Consider the following 22,564-nt stretch of genomic DNA (forward strand, 5'->3'; position numbering starts at 1 on the left):
GTGCAGCAATTAAGAAGATGGTGGGACCTTAATAAACCATGGAATTAAATTGGTTGTTGAGACTTCATCGTCTTCCTCGGGCGGGACTGACTGTGCAAAAGAACTTTCAGCTTCTGGCTTCTTCGTATATGCCCACTTAACCCCACCCAGCCCCGCCCAGACTTAAATAGCTTTGCTTAATCCCTCCCTTCTAGTCTTGCCTAATGTGCTTTCCGATTAGGAAGGGGCTTCACGAATCACGACTTGTAGGTTTTCCGACGGGAGTAGAGGGGTAGATCGTGACTCCTGGGCTTCACTTCCGACGAGGGGAGGGGCGGCCGCCCCTCCTTGTCCCTCTGTAGCTTCGCCAGTGTGTAGAATAGTCATGTGTTCTTCACACCAACTTTTTTTTTTTTTTTTTGGAAAACTGGACATCATATTCTAGGGCACAAGGCCAAACAAACATACAAAGAGGTCCACAAACTACTTAAGTACAAAACCAAACAGTGGACCTGAACAGTACACACAAAAGAGCCCCCCGGACACACACATAAAAAGCCACAGAACTTCCTAGAACCTTGCAGTCTCTTCCGATGTTGGCAATGTTGAAAGTCACCAATGTAAGCCGTCCAGCACGCCAACCAACCAAAACCCCAGGTGTGAAGAAAACCAGTGCTCCAACACCATAGAGCATCCACGCCAGCACAAACCAACGCCTCAAACCAGCAGCAAATAGCCAAATTCCTTTAACCTGCAACAACCTACATGCTGATTGCAACTAGTCAAAGAAAGAAGCCAGTGGAAAATCCACCGACAACAGTGCCAATAAAGGCAAGCAAACGGAAGGTGGTGATGTGTACACCCGAGTAAAAACTCTACACACCTTCCAAAGAAAACACAACTGAGTGCTGTGAAGAGAAGATGTTGCAGATCGGGAAAGAGGAAGCAACAAGGAAGGAAGAATCCAACCCGAAGTGAGACTAAAAGGAATTGGGAAAACAGAGGAAGAGGGAGAGATGAGAGACATGGAAGTGGAAGGAAATCTGAGGGGAGGGAAGAAAGAAGCAAAATAAGGGAGGAAGAAGGAAGAAGAACAAAGAATGAAGCACATGACTGCCACCAACCCTTGCCAAACCTTGGGCCGGTGGCAAGGGAGAAACACCGACGATGAAAAACTCACATAGAGAGGTGAGAAATACTCTCGAAAGAGAGAAAGACTCTCAGAAAGAGAGAACACTTCCACACCAACTTTGATATAACCTATTTTCTATTGCTTTTTGTTGGCAGGTGATCACTAGGTTTTTTTGTTTTCTTTTTATATTTATATATCTTAAATTTCAGATAGACGGGCCATGGGCCCACTCCAACAATACCGATACTATCCTCACTTGGCCACCTGCTTAATCCGTCAGGTGTGGGGTTTTAATATGAAAAGTCTCGGTGATAGTTAGAGTGGGGTAATTCTATTTAAAGGGCTTGTTCTCAAGCCTTATGGCCGATGTGGGATAGAGGAATTCTAACACTCCTCCGAACGTGAGACCCCATTTTATGGGTCACACGTGAAGTTCCACACATTGACAACCACGTGGAGCCAAGCCAGGGCTCACCCGTTCGCGTGGGGCCAATGGGGACCCACCCATTCACGTGGCATCTCTTGGCCTACGTGGAGCCAAGTTGGGGCTCACCCGTTTTCGCGGGGTCAAAGGGGACCCATCCGTTCACGTGGATATACATGTCTATCCCCTGGCTCTCATACCAGTTTAAATTTTAGGTAGACGGGCCATGGGCCCATTCCAACAACACCGGTATTGTCCCCACTTGGCCACCTGCTCAATCCTTCAGGTGTAGGGTTTTAATAAAAAGGTCTCGGTGATAGTTAAAGTGGGGTAATTCTATTTAAAGGGCTTGTTCTCAAGCCTTCTGGCCGATGTGGGATAGAGGAATTCTAACAATATATATAGGTAGTCATGTTTTCTTTGATTGATATTTGGATTTCTCTATTCAAAAGTAGGTTAGGATCTTGTATGTTGAAAAGTTAGGGTGTAAGATTTATAATGTTTCTATAAGACACAACCAGTTAAAATAAATTAAAAAAATGGGTTTTTAAAACAAAACGTGCTCGCAAGGCAGGGTTGAGAGAGACGTAAAGCTCAGCTTGTCGCTAATGGATTCACTCAAACGAAGAAAGTAGATTAGTTGAAACTTTCTTTTTAGTATTTGCAAAGGATTATAAAGGCATTGACAACTCATTTTAATATTGAATTACATCAAATGGATGTAAAAACTGACTTTCTAAATGGAAGCTTGGATGAGCAAGTGGTTATTTACTACAGTGGTAGAAAGGTGTTGAACCCTTGCATGACGGCGTGGGTTTGAACCATGTCGATGACTAATCTAACGTTTAATCTAATAAAATCTATCATTTGACAAAAAGAAAAAAAGAAAAAAAACAATGGAAGCTTGGATGAGGGCTCGTTTGAAAATGCTCTTAAATGAATGAAGTGAAAACGCTTTTAGAGAAATGCTTTTAGGTCTCAAAAGCAGTTGAAGTGCTTCTTACAATTATGTGCTTCTTGCAGGAAGCACTTTGAGTATTTTTTTTCAAAATTAACTTTCATTTTTACTTATGATTTATTTCAAAAATATTTTTTTTTCTAAAAACATTTTCAGTTATTTAAAAACGCTTCCCTAACGAGCCTATATGATTTAACCCCTAGATTTGTTGATAAGGGGAAGGACAATTTGGTATGCAAAATAAATAAATGAACTTATGGTTTGAAACAGATATCAAGGCAGTGGAAATCAAAAGTTTGATGAGGTGGTAACTTCATTTGGTTGTTGTCAACAAAATCGATAACTCAATTTACACAGGGCAGATGCTTACTCAGAAAGCACGAAAAGTACTTTTAAAATTCTTGTCAAATGTGTTGTAAACAGGTTTTCATTATTTGAAAGCGTTTTTGGTCACCGCCAAGTTGACGCGGTCCTTGGTTGAGTAATTTCAATGAAGAAATATAGGCAATAATATTCTCAACCACTGTAAAATTATGACAATTTGCTACATTTCTACTTGTCCATAAGAAATCTGCACCATTGTCTGCCAAATGGAATGCTCTAGCATACCCACTGCTGTATCTCAACCACAAACCTCTTGTAGTAACGGTATCTCATGACTGATCATAGCGAACTAGCTACTTAAGGATCGTTGAGGCGCCGGCCTGTCCCACGGAAAGCAACTCCATCAGCCTGCTGTGTGGTGGTGGTAGTCCCGCTGCTTGTTTGTGGCTGCACTGGGCTGCTTGTTCTAGTACTCCCGTTGAGTCGAAAGCTTCTTCCTCGGAATGCAACTCCGGCTTGTGGATTGCGCTCCACTGGGGAATTGACTTGGATTCCCTGACCCCAGAAGGCTACTAATTTGTGTCTGGTAATCCATGATTAAGGTCTAAACATATGTACAGAAAAAATGGTGCTAGAAGAAAAAAAACAACAAAGCTTTATTCCACTAAGTGCGATTGATTGTATGAATCATAGAACGTCAAAATCGATCTCAATAGTATTTTAGGATTCATATAGCGGACCTCATTTAATGAGATAAAGCTTTGTTGTTGTTGTTGTTAATAAATCTCAAGACTAATGAAATGCAATATGTGTATGTGCACGGCAAAGGATACACCCAGAGAGGAGTCTTGAGAGTGAATTTTCCACCAGAAAGAGGATGAAGCACAGTTAAAAAGTAATAGAGATGACCTGCAACCATCCCCATAATATCTGGCTTCAAAGGAGCTCCAAACATCAAATCCAGAGTCAGCAGTGCGTAAGGAAGATAGAACCCCTACATATACACACAAGATGGTCAATATGCCAGGCCGAATTAAATTGCCATGGTTAAAAAAAGGTGAGAGGACTGTTTCTGGAAGGATTAAAGCGTTTTTATGACGACTTTGATAAGAAAAATAATTTACAAGTGGTTATATAAGCGCATTCTAAAAAAACTTCTTAAAGCACTTAAGTGGAAATATTTTTCGGAGATACAATCGCATAATGGGATAGAAAGAGAGAACACTCGTACCCAACGGGGAGAAAAGTACCTTAAAGGACACAACACCAGCTATGTTGACACGTGAATTTGGGAACTCACGAGACCATACATAGACGATCATGAAAACCACAGAAGTTCCCATAAACGGAGACCATAAATATGGAACTGCAGCCATAGCCTTAAGAAAGAAAATCGTCTTAGGAATATCGTTCTTTCACGTTAGTCTATGCAACAACAAAAACTATAGTACAACAATAATTTTTCGATATATTCAGAATACTTTGCGACACAAATTAGATTAGAAATTATGTACGGCTTACCAAAAGTGAGAGAGCTCCAAACATAAGCATCCACATAAAGTCTGCCGTTCTCTTTTCAAACGGTCCTCTCTCCAATGCAACACCATATCTTGCTCTATTCCAATGGAATTATATAAAAATAATAATAAATAAAAGCTTAGTCAATTAGTTATATGAACAAGATATTGGACGAAATGGTCCAACTGATATATGTTTAGGGATAATATTTAGGTATTCACTAGTGAGTATTCAAGTATTAAGAATAATACTTGGGTGTTCACTAGTGAATACTTTATGAGGGTATTTGTTTGCCCTCATTAGTTTTTACTGGACTAGACTGGACTAAGTATTAGTGTAGTCCCATGCTTGTTACATTGTGGGACTAGTGATGAGGCCATATTTATCTATATTTTACCTTCTTAGTTCTAATTTATTTAATATTTTAGTACAATTTTGATACTTTGCTTTATATTTCAACTATGGGACATGCAATTCTACTTTGGCCAAAATGGGATCAAACGAAGGAATTTTGGAGTAATTCCAATTGGAATAGAATCATGAGTCTTTCAAGATGATTGTGTCAAATTTTCAATTTTTGATTCCTTGCCATTTGTTCGTGGCGAATAAAAGAAGGCTGACTATAGCTTTCTCAAATTGGCGTTTATGAACGTTTTAGGTATTTTGAAGGTCAAGATGGCATATTGGTTCCTTCTAAAGATTTGAAGAGGACATGTCAAGCTTTAAAAAGAGACCTTTTGAGACCTTCAAAATCGGAGTTGATTTGGTCGGTCAAAAGAGGGTCTTCTCTGTAGTTCGAATATCACTTTAAATAGGAAACCTTTATTTATTATTTTAATTAGACTTCCAGATTTATTAGAAGACCTTGTTTAGGCAGGATAAGAAATAAAGACTATAAATATAGTGTAGCAGTGTATTAGGGTTGTCTACGCATTACTTTAGAGAACATTTTTGGCTTAGAGAATAAAATATTTATTTTTAGGGTGAGGCCATAAGTTTTAGTAAGAATATATAGTTACTTTTCAATTTACTTAATGTGCATCTCGACATATAAGTTTGTCTCACTTTTTTTTCTTTCTTAACCTTGTGATATTGCTCACTCTGTTTTGTAGGTTTAGACCTTAGATTTGGCTTTAGAAAGGTTACGTTTCTTGCCCTCCACCCACCCCCTAAATTATTAATCATTGTGTTTAAAGTGTCTTTGCGTCTGAATTGGGTAGATTTCTATAAAATTATTGGATTTTTAGGGTTTTAAATTTTTTTTCGTGGCTAATTTTGTCACAATTCCAAAATGTTTCTTGAAATTGAAATTGATTAGGAAACAATTGTTAACTGGAATCTGGATGCTTACTCTGTTTTGTCAAGTTTGATTATCAGAAATTTTGCTAGGTTGCGTTTGCTTCGCTGCTTCGCAGAAGATTAAGGACTAGGAATAACAATTAGTTATATTTTCATTATGCTACTTTTTAGTCCGATAATGCACCAAAAATTTCACTAAGTCGGTCTAATTTAGTATATTCTAAGTCAATCTAGTTTAGTCCCTGAAGCTAGTCTGATGCAACAAATGCACTATATGACTTACTTTCTAATAATATTATCGGATAAAATAAAAAAGTGAACACTCACTAATGAGTACCCACTACCCAAGTACCACCCTAATCTTAATGCGAAAAGTCACATCTTTACTCACATCATTATAAGATCGCAAGCAAACGGGAAGGAAAAGGGTCCGAGGAAGAAGAAATTGGTAACAAGCCTCCAAACCTTCAATCATCATGATTCATTAGTAAAACAAAAAAAACATGTAAATATGGTAGCCAAATCCTAGATATCATAATTCTTTGAACGAAGAAAAAAAATCAAATATGTTCGATCTTTCCTTCCGCATGTACGTATATGAATCTTACATAATCTTGTTGGCAAGGAAGGTGAGCAACTAATTAGAGAAGATTAGATTTTGATTTACCTGGAAACGTTTTATGACAAGGCCATAATCAAGGGCTATGTTCCAAGGATTATAAAGCTGGAAGTACAAGGCAGCTGCAAACATAAAACATCCCACTCCATACGTCTTGCTCACCGGCGGCAGAGATCGATAGTATCTGCAATATCATGGCGAGGAATTCATTTAACAAGCTTCATCGATAAGCTAATCTCGTCTAATCCTATATTTATTTAACAAAACGGGCGTATTTTCATAAAGAAAACAAAAATTACAGATATCCATATCCAGAGAGATGAAGAGAGGTTGCTTACTCCCCAGGCGTAGACATTGTAAGCAAACGTTAATGGGAGCTGGAAAATTGAAGTGAAAAATGATCGAGTTACGACCAATTAATACAACTTTATATATATATATATATATATATATATTCAGCATTAGACCTGGCTTCTCTGTCCTCCCACTTCCTATACATTCCTATCCCCTTCTATTTATGCGATCACGGTTAAATCACGTTAACATTTTACATTACTATTATTTTTTGTCTTATTATTTCTATAAAAAAAATCAATATAAAATATTGATATAGCTTAATCGTGACCGCATAAAATAGAAAAGAATGAGAATATATAAGAAGTGGAAGGGCAGAGAAGCCGGATCCTTCATCATTTTCTTTATGGAGGTGTTGAAAAATCCAAAGAAGAGACATTGGGGTCGTCGCCATAACCCAACGCAAGGATCAGACATTGGGGTCGTCGCCATAACCCAACGCAAGGGTCATTGGAAAAGACTTTTGATTCAATAACCCAACGTAAGGGTCATGGAAAAGACTTTGGTTTCGACCAAGTCTTCCTTCCATTATCTTCGCACCATTGACCACGTATGCATTGAACTCAGAGCAATCCGCTCCACTAATACAATTACTATCCAGGCTATTGAGCTAAGACAAGTACTGTTCACGTATGCATCGCATTTAGTGCAGCTTTTTTACATTTTTACATGATCATGATTTTGTTTAGAATCAAACAAGATATCAACTTCGACCATTTTCAGCTACATATTGATACAAAATTCTCCCAGCATGGAATGGGCGATGCACATAATGCGATGCACATAATTCTTAACGTGAGAGATTTTTCAACGTGACAGTCATACCAATATGTTGTATTATAATTTTGCTCATGTTATGATATATATATATATATATATATATATGTGCGTGTATCATGTGTTGTTAATATATTCTAAGTTTGAAAATTATCAACCTTACTTTTTTTTTTTTTTTGTAGAGTATCAATGTAACAATTAACACACATTATAATACTACGTGACAATGTAATGGTCATAACATTGTGGGGGATTGGGTTTGTTCGCATGCCTCAACTCAACAATTTGCAATTTTTCTACAATGTAACAAAGCATATTGAATACCCAAAAAATAAACGACTAAATTTGAGCATTAAAATGAACGGTCTTGAGTTCGATTTTCGTTAAAAGTGAATTTAAACTACATTATTATTAACTTATTATGAGGTTAAGTTCATATTTTTCTCCTTAATATAGATAATATCAATTGTTTGAAAAATAAAAATAAAAATAATCACGGGCGTTTTAGCCACGCTCGTAGTAGTTGATAGGAAGTAGGATGTTTTTTAGCAATAAATTGGTGGCAGTATTGTCAGGTATGGTGTACGGACTAGTATACCTCTCCTAGACTCCTATCCTGAAATACCAAAGACGAGTAAGTTATTAGATTCCACTAATGCCCACTCCTCCGCTCCACTTTCTAAGCACCATTGAATTTGAATCTTTTTATTTCCTTCTCCAATATAAATTTAATGGACCAACATAATGATCTTGGCCTAGATATATGATTTATTCTCGGACCGTGGATCTGAACGAAACATTATATATTTTTTGGTTTTGAAAAATTGATGTTCAAACTAAACTAATTTATTGAGAAATGAGATTTGAGCTCAAATGTGTAAAGACATATACATTACATAACCAACTGACATAACTCACATCTGTCATATATCACATTAAAATAAGCTTGTTCAAAGTTTTATATTTAGTATGACCACGCAAGTTACAGAATATCTTGAAAAATTTAATACAGTGGAACTGTGGAAATTGTAAAATTACATTAAAAGCCATATGAAACAAACAAAAGCCAGAGTAAAATAAAAAGAAGGCCACTCATCTCTCAAACCTCGGTCGCCATGACCCCCAACCTCGTTGCTTTCCAGCTCCTCCATTTATATAATACACACTAAAATCAAGAAGAAAAAATCACCTTACATTGCCGTCAAAACCAGATTCATCCGAAGTAATCCAACCTCAAAATCTCAAACACCTCTCTCTCTCTCTCTCTCTCTCTCTCTCTCTCTCTCTCTCTAGAGAGAGAAATGGACGACATGCCAAATATGTCTCCTCTGCCCAAGGGCGACCTGACGAACACAACTTATGGTACCATGATGATGAGCAGCAGCCTCACATGGGGCAAAGATGTCATCATCCTCTTCCCCAAGTGGCCTAACAACAACCTCAGCATGTACATCTTGGCTCTCTTCTTCGTCTTCCTCCTCGCTGTCGCCGTCGAGGTATTGTCTGTTTTGCCCAAACACAGACCGGCAGCCAAACCCTACCTATCCCTTCTCGGTCAAACCGGCGTCCACACCTTTCGCACCGGTTTGGCTTACCTGGTCATGCTCTCTGTCATGTCATTCAATATCGGAATCCTCATCGCCGCCGTGGCCGGCCATGCGCTAGGTTTCTTCATCGTTAAGGTTCGTGATCATGGCCAACACCCCCCCGACTCGCCGGAGCCCAAAGTTTGATTTGTCTTCTTGTTGATCGGTGCTTAAGTTTGTGTGGGTGCTTGGGTTTGTTTCTACTTTCTATCTTCTTTTTTTGTTGGTTTGTTATATAGTGCGTGATTATATTTAACGGGAAATAGTTTTGCTCACCATCTAATCTATTATTATCAGATGAATTTAAATTTTGACATCTATATGATGAATAGAAATAAATCTCATAATTTAAATTCATCTAATAATGATAAATAAGATGATGAGCAAAAGTTGCCCCATATTTTATGTGTGGCTGCTTTTTTTCACCAAAGATTTTCATGTGCTTGTTGTGTTGTGTTTTAGCTAGTTTGCTTGTGGCTCAAATGAACTAATATTTGTATGATTTGCGTATTTCTGTTCGAATGAAGTAATATTTGAACTACACCTCAAGAAAGTTAAGGGAGAATCCTACTTCATTATTCTACCCTTCTTGTACCACTACACTCGATATACGTGTTACAATTGGAATGCGTTTGATACACTACATTAGCATGTCAAACACAGCACTGTAGTGAGGCTCGTTTGGTAAATAATATTGGACTAAGCTAACTAAATTAAGGCATGTTGACTATTGAAATTACTAAAAAGGTCCGAATAGGTAGAAGCTAGATTACTCATAAATGAAACTTATTTCAATCCCCACAAACTGGTAAAACATCAATACCTCATAACTTATTCTTTTTTTTTTTTTTTTAATTAGAAGTTTTAATACCCACAAAATTATGACCCTTCACCTCGGCCTTCAAATCTAACTAGCAAATTGTACCCGCGCGTTGCGTTTGAAACATTGTTGAAAATGTAGAAAATCTCGAAAATGTGTCAAATTGTACCATGCGTTCGGGTGTTCCTTATATTATGCAATATTTAAGCTTCCAGTTTAGCACACTTACATCTTCAATCTCTAATAAACAAAGAAAATGATTAGTATCACATATTTAACAATATATAGATTGCCTACATGCATCATAGGTAATTACATGACATTCATAATGCTCTTGCCGGATATAATCTGATTAACCAATATCAAGTATCATTTCTATGAAAGGAAAAAAGGTGCAGTAGTAATATACCCATAATATGATGCAAGAGCCTTGCTTTTCTCAGCACCAAGTTCTTAAGGAACAATCTGCTTGCGGATAATCATGTCAGCATCCACAATCACAACCTCATCAACATTCTCAGCCTCCACCGTGCTTAAGCCAGTGCACAACTTGAACTGGTTTGTTAACACCAGCAAAATTAGCATCTTAACTAAAACAATCAATAATTTACGCATTAATGAAAGCAAACTTCTTCCATTTAATTCAAACCCATCAAATTAAATGAAGAACTAAATCCAACTCAGAATTTAAAATTCAAACTTCGTACCAAATTAAGAAAAAAAATGTTTCTCTTAATCTGACCAGTTGCCTGTTTTTGAGAACCTGCTCATGGTAGTAAACTCAAAAGTGGGAGCCAAGTGCATCCCCTTGTACTTCTTATTGTCTCCAGACAACCGAAGGATCCAACACGAAGAGAGCGAGATGAAGACGGAGATAAGCAAAGAGAAAACAGAAAAGCAAAGAGAGACAAAAGGCAAACAGAAAAGCAGATAGCAAAACGGCAAATTAAGCAAAAAAAGCAGGGACATTTTCGTCCGGACACTATAGAAAGATGCTTAAGAACTTGGAATCGAAACCTCCATAGAAGAACACTTGAGAAGACTAAACAAATAGACGACACGGGACTGCCATGTTACTTATGGAAGCCGTTCAAATGTATCATAAAAATCATTTGGCCGTCAAAAGATTGATACAGCATCGAATGTGCCTTAATTCTCAGGGGAGAAGGAAGGAATGTGAAATTAGATGGGGGGCTATAAATTATTACCATAGATGGAGAGCATGAGAGCAGTCTTTGATCAATATGAGATGCATGAAACCGTCTGAAAGGTGTGCATCGGCCACCAAACCGTCAGGTGCTCTTTCATTTCTATTGGAAATTACTGCAGCACCAATGCTAATAAAATTTCCCTTTGATATGGACCATTTTGTTTCTCCTGGATATGAGCAAAGGGTGGTGCTACAGAACAAACCTCAGATTCATGACGACCCGAAAGGCATTTTCTAGCATCTGAAGACAGAAACTTTACTATCAAATAAATCAATTTAAAGTCAGAAACAAAAGGGAAAGAAGAGGAGAGAAATTAAATTACATTATCGAACGGCTCGAGCGATTTCCAAAACAACCCATCTGAGTTGGAGGACAGAAGGACTTCTCCGACGCGGTCCAAGTTGAGGCTGCAGTTCAAAGCCACCGCCGTGGCTCCACCGTCGAACTGTGCGTGAGGGAGAGGGAGAGATTCATCTGGTTCAATACAGCAATCTACATCTCCTTCCATTCAATGAGGTTTGAATTGTACGAATGGATATTGAAGTTGAAGGCCGAGAAAACGGAAGAATTTTCAGGTGGAATTTAAAAAAAACAACCGGTGATCGGGTTCGTTGGCGGAGGTGGAATTTGGCGCAATGTCATAACGCAACAGCGCATTCCTGGCTAAAAGATGTGACGCTAAATTACAAGTGGATTATATTCAATAGCAAGTTGAATTAGAGGAGTTTATAATAAGTTAAATAACCCATGCAACAGCATATGTTGGTTCCTTTCTCTAATGTAACAGATTTCGTAGACGATAAAATGGTGCAATAACAGGACTGCTGTTGACAAGCGGAGCCTTGTCACGGTAGCACGGTGTAAACCTTGACATCGTCCATCTCCGGGCTTCTCACTGAGTACTGAAATGTCCATCCGTGGCAAGCACCGGCATGCACGCCCTTCTTATTGATGGCGAAAACAGCTCCAACAAAACCAGGGAATTTTCTCGCTATTCGTGACATCGCATCCTTAGCAGCGAGTTTAGGTTCCATCCCTAATCTCATACTCTCCACAACTTGATAACTGTAATTCAATCATTTAAACTAGATTGTCAGTCATTAAACAGAAGTTGAACAGATTCAGTACAGGAGCAAACTGGGGGCTAAATACACATGGCAGAACAGAAAACAAAGCCTGTTCGACACATGTATAACTCATTCTTTATATCGCGTGGTTCTACCTACAAAGATCCATTTAAGTAGTTTTAGCATCCAAATAAACTGGAGCTGCAAATACAATGCATCGTACTGGTGTATTATGTTCAAAACTCGAGCCATGGTAACAGTTTATAACAAGCCTCCAACAGGCATGGTTTGCTTAATTAAATATGCAAGTCAATTCATAACTTCATCACCCCCCACGAGGAAAGACGTTGAGCATAATAGTTATGGCTTCAATGGAGCAAAACCTAATTGCAAAAGCTAAGATTTGTAACTGTTGACTGGAACTGACATCCTTCAGCAATATTATTATTTGCTCCAAAAAAGAACCCAAATAGGACCAGGACCAAAGATGACCAATAACTGAGTAATGGATGTTTTTTCAATTACCATGGAAGGAAACGCATCATGACATCACCATCTCCGGTTGCACCACAAGCACCAACTTCATCATCAGCATATGCAGAAGATCCAGCAATTGGCCCATCACCCACCCTGTAGTTAAGAAAGCAATGTCTTTAGTGGAATGGGGAGATAAATTTGTCACTTCATCATTTTTGATTAAGCTAACCCTATATTCTCTAAAATCTCTATGAGCTATACCAAAAAGACTATAACTTACCTCCCTGGGATCTTAAATGTGGCTCCATTTGTCGAGGTACCAACGGCAATTTTCCCCATCTAGACAAGAAACCGTAGGTAAATCAGTGAAATCAAAGTATTCACAGAAACTTTACTAAGAATGTTAACCAACAGCAATTTTCCCCATCTAGACAAGAAAATGTAGGTCAATCGGTGAAATCAAAGTATTCAAAGAACCTTTACTAAGAATGTCAGCCTACTTTATCAAAAACTGCCATTGATATGGTGTCGTGGTTGTGACGACCAATGGGAGATGATCTTGGGTTAATATTAGTGGTTTTGGAACACAGCCCATGAGAAAGACCTAGAGAGTCCTTTGCATGATAAGGGCCACAACTATTAGTAGGTACGACATCTTTCCAAAAATTAGGCTGGCAGTCGTTTTCTTTCCATTTGGTCCACTTCTCAATGGATTCTGATGAACTAAGGTTTGTTGGTCCTGGAAGACCCATTGAAATTGCAAAGGCTGACGCCTTCTCTCCGACAAGCAAAGTGTGTTCGGTATACTGCATCACTAACCTAGCAGCTTTGATTCCTTCCCTTACATACCTCATGGCAGCAACAGCTCCAACCTCCATCGTCACCTACGCATGTCCTTAGCAAACAAATAATAGATACTCATTATCAAAGCAAGCAGTACAAAATGCTGCAATAGCAAGAGCAACAATTGAGACGGACGGAGCGCGTGAATACAACTTACCCCATCCATGACCAGAGCATCGATTGTAGTTTCTCCGTTCTCATCTGGACTCCCACCAGGCCCAACTGTCCCAACAACATCATATATTATACTTTCATATAGTAGCTATCAAACCCATCAACATTCTAATCAACATTCTAAATGAGAAATCACAAAATTAATTACATGATTCAGGAGAAAGTTTTAGCATACAAAGAAAGCAAAACTTACTTTCGGTTATGATTACATCCTTTGAAAACTCAATTCATACATACATTATAATATGATTTGAGGTTTCCATTCTTATGAGAAGTGATATTGACATATGCTACATAATACGACTGCCATCGGTAAGAAACTATTTGTCCTGGTTTTCCAAGCACACCCAAGAACTAAGTTCCTAACAATTAAACCATGGTTGGTCAACAATTTATTTGCCATCTTCATCTTCTATACCATGAACTTTCGACTCAAAAAATTGTCTCCCTCCCTTCCTAATGTGCAATTCCAATCCACACAAACACTGACTGTCAAATCAAATTCATACAGATAATCCAACCATCAATTCCTTATAACATTTTTTCTTACAGGAAGATAAAATCAACTAAATCCAAGAATCCAAAAACTACCTGTACCATCACATCTGAGCTCCTCGCAAGCCGAGCAACCCTCAACGACGGCATCCACGGCGGAGAACCCATTATCCACAGCCCTCCATGCTGTTCTGACAGCCTCTACGAAGGGCCATGTGCTCACCACCACAGGGTACTGCCCTGAATCCGAAGCTTCCTGGCCTATGACCTGATAACCCATCAATAAAAATACGATCTTTAATCAAATAATACCACCCAATCATGCACGTAATGAAAGAACCAAAGTACCCAACTGTTTGATTCCTCAGAAAATGCAGGGGAAATTTGAATTACATGAAAAAGATACAAATTTCAGGAACCAATTGGAGGAGAATAAAGAGTAAAAATATAACTAAAATTTATGATCTCGTGTGTACTAAATTACCAAGGAAAGCAGTGAAAATGTAAGGATCAAAATTGGTAGAGAGCTCAGACGGTTGGCAGCCATGGAAAGGGACAATGATTGCTGCTCTGTTATCTTTGGAGCTGCTGGGCACGAGTTTGACTAACAGGTGTTTTATTTCAAATACACATTTGGTCACTGTGGCCTAACCATTGGCTAACTTTGTCAAATCAATTATAGGGGCATAGCTGTCCTTTTCAAGAGTGCTCACGGACTCTTGTGTAAGAAATTTTTTTCATTGTGACGGAAACACGGATGATACATCACGCGTATTCCTTTTTTTACCTGTATCATTTGTGAGATACAATTACAAAAATAAATAGTGTGATACATTGCACCTATTCCGGTTCTTCCTCTAGCAAAGTTATCTCTCTCTCACTTTTTTCTTTTCTTTTTTATGGGAAAACTCACTTTTTTCTATTTATAAGAGTGAAATTTGTAGACTTCTGCGGACATGCTTTGTTCAGGAAATTGACCAGGACCACTATCGTTCCGAACTTGCTGGACGTGCTGGGGCAGGAGATCTCCCACCTCTTGGACTGGGGGAGAATGCTCAAGGTAACTAGCTAAGAGAGGGGCCTAAGTACGGTGGATGCCGTACACTTGGGTGGCAAAGGAAAGCGAGATCGTACCAGTTTTTTCAGGCCTGTTCGGACATATGGTTCCTGCGGCGGATCAAGTTGGTGAGCGTGTGATGGCTTAAAGGACCTTTCGACTCCTGACATTTTCTTCGATGATTTCCCACCCGAGATGCTTGATTATCTCGAATTCTTACAAGCTCGTCGGAGTTATGAATTTCTGGGAGTCTTGTGTAGCTGTTATTTGGTATGAATTCTGGGACACAACTGATTGTTTGATACACTAGAAACGAAGATTTGAACTTCTTTAATAAATACTGTTTAATTGTTGAACATCACGAAAATCGCTTCTTTATACAATATGCTAATCCAACATAGACCTAGTCTGTACTGCAACCTGAGTCCACCATAAACTCAGTGTTAACTGATCTTATTAAGAAATTTACACAATCATGGTGATGCAGTAACTCAAACCAAACTAAGAAAACAATGCCAAAACCAATCAAACAGTCCAATTCGGTATTAAATCCAAGCTTTTTCACTGCTGCAAACCAAGCACTCATAGTAGCAAGTGTATGTAATGAGATAGTAGCTTCATCTCCCCTTGCAAGTGGTCTACCATGCTCCAACTCGGAAAAAAGTTTGAACTTTCTTAGGACTGGCAAAGGTCATAACTTCTTGTACTTGTAATCATCGTCTCAGCCAGATCTGGTTTCAGTCTCGAAACAGCGTCAGTTGGAGTTGGAGTTGGACTGCCCAAGGAATTCGTATCATCTCCAGATTGTTTCGTTAGCATCTGTGAAAATTGCATTGTGATGTTCCATGAGGCACTGGACGACCTCAATAGCGCCGAGGTCCATGGGCACACCATCATCCAAGGGGATGGAATCATCTACATCATCACCTTCATCTGAATCCACAATAAAAGAAAAGTAACACGGAAAAGAAATGAATAACTTCTTTCGAAAAACCAACAATATAAACACCTGTTTAGTTCGTAAATTTCTATAAAATAGAAACAGGTTGGTAATGGAGAACCCCTCACCAGAAAGCATGTCCCACGCAGAATAAGTAGGCTCTGGATCCAAGTTCTTCCTGGAAGGACCTTTTGACGGTTGATTCCAATATTTCCTATATAGGTCTGGTGTCCTACCCTTTTGCCAAATTATAACAGGGGCCATCTCCATTGCGAGACTTTGGATGTTCATCTGTGTACAGTTAACAACTATTTAAACAAGCTTATCAAAGATTCAGCTACGAACAACCCGCCATGGATACAACAGAGAGAGAGAGAGAGAGAGAGAGAAAGGGATGCTTCCTACCTTGTTAAGAACTGACTTCTGGCTAACACGGAGCAGTAATGCAGTGACAAATTCTAGGGTTGTGTAGTTGACTGTAGGCAGCCTCCTGAGCATGTTTCTCATCGCACGTATGCTGGAACGAGCACCTTTGATCTCATTATAAAGCTCAAATGTGGTTAGTGGCTCAGGAAGGGTAGCTAGGTAACATTTGACTAGAGCCGCTACGTCAATTGGACTTACACCCTCTGGTAATGATGCATTTGAATCTGATATTACAACACTAGATTAGTGTTGTTCAAATAGAACTAAGAAAACTATGTTTCAGAGAAATAGATGAAAAGAAAACATACACACGTCAGATACCTTGGTTGTACAGTGAAACTAGTTGTTGAATGACTTTTTTATCTCCCTCGCCTTTAAACAGATATGGTGTATTGAGTCCTAGAAGTCAAAAACAATCACGAACAAGATAATCATACATGAAATGGAAATCAAAGTAATATATGTATATCATACATGCACCAGAAGTGTACAAATTAGAGAAGTATAGACTATGGAGTACCTGATGATATGAGATAATCTGCACATCTGACCAAAATTTGAGGAATGGGCCTACTAGATTGTTGCCGTTGCACGGTAACTTCAATCGGAACTCCAAAAACTGAAAATAAAAATTTTAAGTAACTATCACCATTCACCATTTAACCCAAGATTAAAAGAAACCACCATCCTGATACAGTTTAATCTTGACACACAAACCACCAAATTAGGGAGATACAGATGATCCAGCATTTCACCATGTTTCAAATAATGCCAACTAATAAAAACCTGAGTCCTTTTCAATAAATTCTCCGCTACAAATTTCACCTTACAGCTACATATACAAATAAATTTTAGGGGGAACCCCGTGTGCCAGAAGGTCATGTGTAATGTAATCAGAAGTCAAAGAAACAAAGCTTCCAAAGTTTCCTCAATCCCAACTTCGACCACCAGTATACTATTAACTGCTTCCCACTATCTCATATCCTACAACTAATATTGAATACTTCCTTGTTTGTTGATTCCAGAGAAAAACCAGACGTGTGATTGAAGAAGAAGCAGCCGGACAACCAAACAAGCCACAAAATCAACAATCCACACTATAGCCTTCGAAACTAACTGTAGTACTGTATCTCGTTCCATCAAGTTTAACACTGTAAATCTCACAGATTTTTTTTTTTTTTTCCGAATATTACAATTAATAACGTTAGGCAAAAACGTATATGGAGGGAGTAGAAAATTCAAGAAACTTACCATCAGTGCTTGCAACACCCTGAAAATTGAAAAAAAAAAAAAAAAAAAAAAAACAAGATTAGACTTTTAAAATATGTATAACAAAGAAGAAAAGAAAGGTAACAACTGTTTTATAAATCCTATACCTTCTGCCATCTTTCAATGTCACTCAAAATAGTTTTGCTCTTTTGGGCAGTCTTCTTTGCCACCTGAAAGAAAGAAATACCATCTCAAATATGTCAGTTACGATCCCAACTTAAAAGTCATGCTCTAGGCACATGATTAGATTGTCAATGGCATTCACCGTTAGGGTTAAAGAAACAGAAAAATAGTATAATATGTTCACTCTAAGTTAGTTTCAAGTTTCACTTCTGTAGTTCCTGCAAGATTTTACTTTTATTTTCATCTTTTTAGACTCTTGTATTTAGTTTCCGTGCTTGAGCTGCATCACTAGGCGTGTTTACAAAACACCCTTAGCAGTGATAAAATGATGTATTTGAAGAAAGTGACTACTGATATATCCCAGACACAGTTCTAGAAAGTCTACCTCTTCAACTTTTATCTTCCCCACAGAAACCTTTTCCTTTGTCTCTGATAAGCCCTTCCTAAAAAATGTACCAGTTGTTGCAGCAGCAACTATAAGACGTTCCTGAACAGCATGTCTTGTAGCTGGTTGCTGAAGAAGCGCCCATCGACTTTTGAACATTGACCCAACTCGTTCTGCCACATCAGCAACATTCACTTTTGCATCTTTAGTGACCTCTTCAACAAATGTTCCAGCCGAATGTCCAGCTTCTTTAATCTTCACCCCTGCATTAAAACACAGTTGGCTACAGTCAAACACAAATGTTTTTCTTATAAAAGGATTAAACAAGCAAAAACGGTGCAGTCAAAAGGTACCTGAGGAAGAAAAGAACTCGGTAGTCTTTTCTTTCCACCGGGGTGAGATGTCAGAAGGCATTGTAGCAGTTGCAGATACCAGAGTCAAATTATAAAGGCAAAGACCAGTTTAGCCTGTTTTGAAGGGAACAAGATCACAACGGCTTTGCTCTTTCTTTAAGAAAAACTAAGGTATACATGTAAGAAAGAAACCGGCTTTGATTTCACAGGTAGCAGCCTCTTGAATTCATTTACCAACACGAATTCGAAATTCAACTTAAACAATAAATCATCAAAGTTTCCCTTCTCCAATCCAATCAATCAACTTAAACAATAAATGTTTCAATGTCCACTATTTGGTTGGTGAGAAAATGAAAGAAGGTAAAATCCCCTCCCCCCATCATTCCCAAATACAAAACAATTCAACTTAAGATTAAAAATTTATAATCCCAACTAAAAGCCAATCAGCTCCAATAATCAGTTATCTATCATTGTAATCTATCTAAACCGAGCGCAATGACGTTTTGGGATTCATACAGCCGACCCACTTAGTGGGATAAGACTTTGTTGTTGTTGTATTCTGTCTAAAGATTATTCCTTTTTCATCAAATTTTATCAAATTCTCAAAACCCAGTTGGCCAAATCAAAATCCATCGCAACTTGATCAAATTTTTAATTACAAATTGAAAAGAAAAATAGTACTAATACAGCAACAGTTGAATGAAAATTAGTTTCGAATAATTAAAAACAAACAAAAACCCTAATTTTAACTAGTGAAATTCAAGAAGATATTACCTCTTTGGGGCTTGCTGATCACGGAAGCTGGAAGCGAAGAAGCTGAAACGCGAAAAACAAAATTGAAAAATAGAAAAATCCCTTCTTTTTACAGAGAGAGAGAAAGAGAGAGAGAGAGACGTAGGAAAGGGAAAGTCGTCCAATTTGGGAATCCAAAATGCGACACTCGTCTGCCATCGGTGGGGCCCAGTAGGGTTGACGGGCGAATGATATGACGCCACGTGGGCGCTAATTTGTGAATACGCGGACTAGGTTCTTCAACTGACATAACCGTTGCGTGCGCAGACTGAGATTAGCACTTTGTTTTGGCTTAAACTTTAAAGTTAAAGACTGTGATTAACATTAACCTCCCCGGTGGGCCCCACCCTTAATCCTTAATTTTCAACTTTTAAATCAAAGAGTGTGCGGCATGCCTATATTAGTGGGGCCCACTCTGTTATTATATGGTCTGCCACTTGCATATTTATCAAAGCTATAATTGAATATTCTAACAACAGAAAAATAATTGATTATTTTACATTTGGATGTAGGTGTGACACACGTAACAAATTCTACTACGTCATCTACTTCGTCTGAAAGTACTTTTAAACTGATCGAAAACGTTTTTAATGAAGCACTTAAAGTACTCACTACAAGAAGCACATAACTAGTGCATTTAACAAGAAACACTTGAAATGTTTTGAAACCTAATAATATTTTCTCTAAAGCGTTTTCAATTATTTTAAAACACTTCCAAACAAACTCTTATTGTGTTTACTAAATCATCGAGAAATTATTACGTATTACTAGAGGTGTCAAAAGGGTTAACCTGACTAATTTTAAGTTGATTTATGTGGACTTGGGCTGTGTTTAGGCCGATCCACTGAATAAACAAATTGTGTTTTAATTGATTCACTTGATAAAGTATTAAGCTCAATTCAATATGCGGTCCTGGCCCATTAAGATTTTTGTCATGTTGGGTCGGATCACTAAACTGGTTGACTTAAGCAACAAACTTTAGTTTTTTTAAACTTAAAAAAAAAAAAAAAAAAAAAAAAAAAAACTTAAACATGTATTAGAAAAAATAATCATGTATCATTATAAGTACATCAAGGAGCTTCCATCTTGGTGTCCTTGCTAAAATCCCCCACAATCCTCCTCCAAAACCAATGCTCCTGCCACACTATCTCCATCTTCTCAATCGGCACATTCTTCGTCTCCGGCAAAAACAAGTACACAAACAACGTCATCACCACCCCCCAACCCCCGAAAAAGAAGAAAATCCCGGCCTTGAAGTGGCAGAGCATGGCTAGAAAAGTTTGAGCAACAATGAAAGTGAACAAAAAGTTCACCACCACATTGATACTTTGTCCCGCCGACCGAATTTCCAAGGGGAAAATCTCACTCGGAACCAACCATCCGAGAGGCCCCCACGACCACCCGAATCCTGCTACATAAATGCATATCAAAACGAGCACCAAATAGGCATACCCTTTGCTCACTCCGCCGTGATCACCAAGCTGAGCTGCCATTACACCCCCCACCATAATTTGTGACACCAACATTTGAATCCCCCCAGCTAAAAACAGCGCTCTTCGCCCGAATTTGTCTACGATAAGCATGGATATGAACGTTGAGATTGTACCAACCACGCCAGTCATGACAGAGGACAAGAGCGAAGCGCTTTCTCCCAACCCAACTGTTCGAAAAAGTATTGGGGCATAAAAGGCAATGACATTGATCCCTGTCACTTGCTGAAAAAATGGTATGGCTATTGCCATCACAAGCTGAGGCCTATACTTTCTCTCCAGGATTTTCTTGAAAGGGTGTTTCATGTTTTTCGATATGTTGTTTGCTTTGATCAGATCATCGAGTTCCACTTGGACATCATCGACCCCCCTGATGCGTTGCAGCATTAGCTTGGCTGTTTGGTGGTCCGCGCTGTGCTGGATTAGGCTGTTGGGTGTTTCCGGAAGGAAAAATGCGCCGAGTGTTAGCACTGAGGCAGGGACTGCAGCCAAGGCTAGGGAGATTCGCCACCCCCAACCGCCTTTGATCTTCTCAGTGCCGTAGTTGATGAGGTTAGCTGATAATGCGCCAATGCCAACGCTAAATTGGAAGCCATTGTTAATTGCTCCTCTGTATTTTGGTGGCGCCATTTCCGAAAGGTACAAAGGAACAGCCTGCACAACACAAACACATAGATTACGCAATAAGTAACACAGAAAATGAAAAACATCGAAAAGGGTATGCTTAGATGATTAATGTTAGCGGGCAAAATGTACTACCTGATTTCCAAAACCAACACCAACTCCAAGCAACACACGGCCGAGGATGAGCATGTAGATGTTCATAGCTGCACCGTTTAGAGCTGAGCCGGCGAGGAACGCAGCTCCACCGGCAAGGATTGAGGGCTTGCGGCCGTAGGCCCTCGTGACCAAACTGGCAAAAAGGGAAGCTACAAGACCAGCTATGTAGAGTGAGGATGTGAAGGAGGTCAACAATTCGCTGTCGAATTTACAGTAGTTGCTGATTTTGGTGTCCGATTTCATCTTCGTGTTTACCTCAGGGAAGAACTTTTTCAGAAACGGCTCCATTGATGTCACGCCGCCCGAAATTCCAATGTCGTAGCCGAAAATAACACCTCCTGTGGCTGCCATCATGCAAGAGAGGATGACGAACGGCGTCATCCTCCCGTTGTATTGGCCGGCTTCGCCTGCTACTGCTAACCCAACTGCCATTGCTTCTTCCAACCTCACTCACAAAAATATAGGAAGATAAGAGTACAAAGTTTAATAAATTTGTACAAAGAGAATGGATGTGTAAAGAGAGTATGTTTTACTCTTTTTTCCGACAATACGATATTCAAAACTACTGTAATTTACGGTAACGAATTTGTGGCCTAACCACTTGTGCAAGGGCAGTCTTACTTGACTGGTATATAGAGAATGAGATCAGCATTGAAATATGCATTGGATAATTTATGGGATATTCAGCAAGTGGTTTTGGACTTTGTGTGGAATATGTAGGCAGTGGTTGCAATCACTATATATTATTTTACAAATTCAGGCAGGACCATAAGCATTTGTCTGAACTCTGAAGAAAGTTAAGAGAGTACTACTTCTTTAGATAAGGCTAAAAAGTTAGAAAAATGTACTCATAAAATAAGCATTTGGTCCCATAAGCACAATTATTGGAGTA

At 38.7% G+C, this 22,564-nt stretch overlaps 5 protein-coding genes across 8 annotated transcripts; 1 reads left to right on the plus strand and 4 right to left on the minus strand.

Moving 5' to 3' along the window:
* Positions 1-2,984: 2,984 nt before the first annotated feature.
* Positions 2,985-6,711, minus strand: LOC137733763 (derlin-1-like). Its single transcript, XM_068472943.1, has 7 exons — positions 6,592-6,711; positions 6,302-6,437; positions 6,026-6,099; positions 4,339-4,432; positions 4,068-4,196; positions 3,651-3,811; positions 2,985-3,400 (listed from the first exon to the last, which is right to left on the minus strand). Exons 1-7 carry the CDS (start codon positions 6,606-6,608, stop codon positions 3,175-3,177), a joined length of 837 nt encoding a protein of 278 aa, XP_068329044.1. The 5' UTR covers positions 6,609-6,711; the 3' UTR covers positions 2,985-3,174.
* Positions 6,712-8,685: 1,974 nt separating this feature from the next.
* On the plus strand, positions 8,686-9,236 carry LOC137734496 (copper transporter 2-like). Its single transcript, XM_068473749.1, has 2 exons — positions 8,686-9,066; positions 9,210-9,236. Exons 1-2 carry the CDS (start codon positions 8,686-8,688, stop codon positions 9,234-9,236), a joined length of 408 nt encoding a protein of 135 aa, XP_068329850.1.
* Positions 9,118-14,692, minus strand: LOC137733764 (probable isoaspartyl peptidase/L-asparaginase 3). Of its 2 annotated transcripts, XM_068472944.1 has the most exons (9): positions 14,542-14,692; positions 14,154-14,325; positions 13,546-13,610; positions 13,046-13,429; positions 12,826-12,884; positions 12,594-12,698; positions 11,324-12,066; positions 10,200-11,241; positions 9,118-10,030 (listed from the first exon to the last, which is right to left on the minus strand). In XM_068472944.1, exons 1-7 carry the CDS (start codon positions 14,602-14,604, stop codon positions 11,847-11,849), a joined length of 1,068 nt encoding a protein of 355 aa, XP_068329045.1. In that variant the 5' UTR covers positions 14,605-14,692; the 3' UTR covers positions 9,118-10,030; positions 10,200-11,241; positions 11,324-11,846. The 2 variants fall into 2 exon arrangements, with proteins under 2 accessions (XP_068329045.1, XP_068329046.1); XM_068472945.1 differs by lacking the exon at positions 14,542-14,692 and having other exon boundaries at positions 13,046-13,440; positions 14,154-14,229.
* Positions 14,693-15,429: 737 nt separating this feature from the next.
* Positions 15,430-19,494, minus strand: LOC137734035 (uncharacterized Rho GTPase-activating protein At5g61530). 3 transcript variants are annotated; one of them, XM_068473282.1, is made up of 10 exons: positions 19,385-19,494; positions 18,611-18,724; positions 18,258-18,520; positions 17,857-17,919; positions 17,732-17,750; positions 17,001-17,099; positions 16,802-16,879; positions 16,460-16,704; positions 16,183-16,345; positions 15,430-16,047 (listed from the first exon to the last, which is right to left on the minus strand). In XM_068473282.1, the coding sequence occupies exons 2-10, from the start codon at positions 18,669-18,671 to the stop codon at positions 15,908-15,910; spliced, it is 1,131 nt and encodes a 376-aa protein (XP_068329383.1). In that variant the 5' UTR covers positions 18,672-18,724; positions 19,385-19,494; the 3' UTR covers positions 15,430-15,907. The 3 variants fall into 3 exon arrangements, with proteins under 3 accessions (XP_068329383.1, XP_068329385.1, XP_068329384.1); XM_068473284.1 differs by having other exon boundaries at positions 18,611-18,760; positions 19,385-19,446; XM_068473283.1 differs by lacking the exon at positions 19,385-19,494 and having other exon boundaries at positions 18,611-19,378.
* A 972-nt stretch (positions 19,495-20,466) lies between these two features.
* LOC137734034 (hexose carrier protein HEX6) lies at positions 20,467-22,302 on the minus strand. Its single transcript, XM_068473281.1, has 2 exons — positions 21,652-22,302; positions 20,467-21,546 (listed from the first exon to the last, which is right to left on the minus strand). The coding sequence occupies exons 1-2, from the start codon at positions 22,102-22,104 to the stop codon at positions 20,473-20,475; spliced, it is 1,527 nt and encodes a 508-aa protein (XP_068329382.1). The 5' UTR covers positions 22,105-22,302; the 3' UTR covers positions 20,467-20,472.
* Between the last annotated feature and the right edge of the window lie 262 nt (positions 22,303-22,564).

This window comes from Pyrus communis, chromosome 5, assembly GCF_963583255.1.
Source record: "Pyrus communis chromosome 5, drPyrComm1.1, whole genome shotgun sequence".
Classification (NCBI taxonomy): Eukaryota; Viridiplantae; Streptophyta; class Magnoliopsida; order Rosales; family Rosaceae; genus Pyrus; species Pyrus communis.

Excerpts from the sequence above, each read along its gene's own strand:
- LOC137734035 (XM_068473282.1), bottom strand. The coding sequence starts at position 18,671 with ATGCCTTCTGACATCTCACCCCGGTGGAAAGAAAAGACTACCGAGTTC. Across the intron at positions 18,521-18,610 it reads CGAGTTCTTTTCTTCCTCAG|GGGTGAAGATTAAAGAAGCT; the intron begins GTACCTTTTGAC and ends GTTTTAATGCAG. Across the intron at positions 16,880-17,000 it reads AGATTATCTCATATCATCAG|GACTCAATACACCATATCTG; the intron begins GTACTCCATAGT and ends TTTGACTTCTAG.
- LOC137734496 (XM_068473749.1), top strand. The coding sequence starts at position 8,686 with ATGGACGACATGCCAAATATGTCTCCTCTGCCCAAGGGCGACCTGACG. Across the intron at positions 9,067-9,209 it reads TAGGTTTCTTCATCGTTAAG|TGCGTGATTATATTTAACGG; the intron begins GTTCGTGATCAT and ends TTTGTTATATAG.
- LOC137734034 (XM_068473281.1), bottom strand. The coding sequence starts at position 22,104 with ATGGCAGTTGGGTTAGCAGTAGCAGGCGAAGCCGGCCAATACAACGGG. Across the intron at positions 21,547-21,651 it reads GTGTTGGTTTTGGAAATCAG|GCTGTTCCTTTGTACCTTTC; the intron begins GTAGTACATTTT and ends TGTGTTGTGCAG.
- LOC137733764 (XM_068472944.1), bottom strand. The coding sequence starts at position 14,604 with ATGGCTGCCAACCGTCTGAGCTCTCTACCAATTTTGATCCTTACATTT. Across the intron at positions 14,326-14,541 it reads CATTTTCACTGCTTTCCTTG|GTCATAGGCCAGGAAGCTTC; the intron begins GTAATTTAGTAC and ends ATGGGTTATCAG. Across the intron at positions 12,067-12,593 it reads ATGATGCGTTTCCTTCCATG|TTATCAAGTTGTGGAGAGTA; the intron begins GTAATTGAAAAA and ends ATTGAATTACAG.
- LOC137733763 (XM_068472943.1), bottom strand. Across the intron at positions 6,100-6,301 it reads TTGTCATAAAACGTTTCCAG|GTTTGGAGGCTTGTTACCAA; the intron begins GTAAATCAAAAT and ends TGATGATTGAAG. Across the intron at positions 4,433-6,025 it reads GCTTGCGATCTTATAATGAT|AGCAAGATATGGTGTTGCAT; the intron begins GTGAGTAAAGAT and ends CCATTGGAATAG.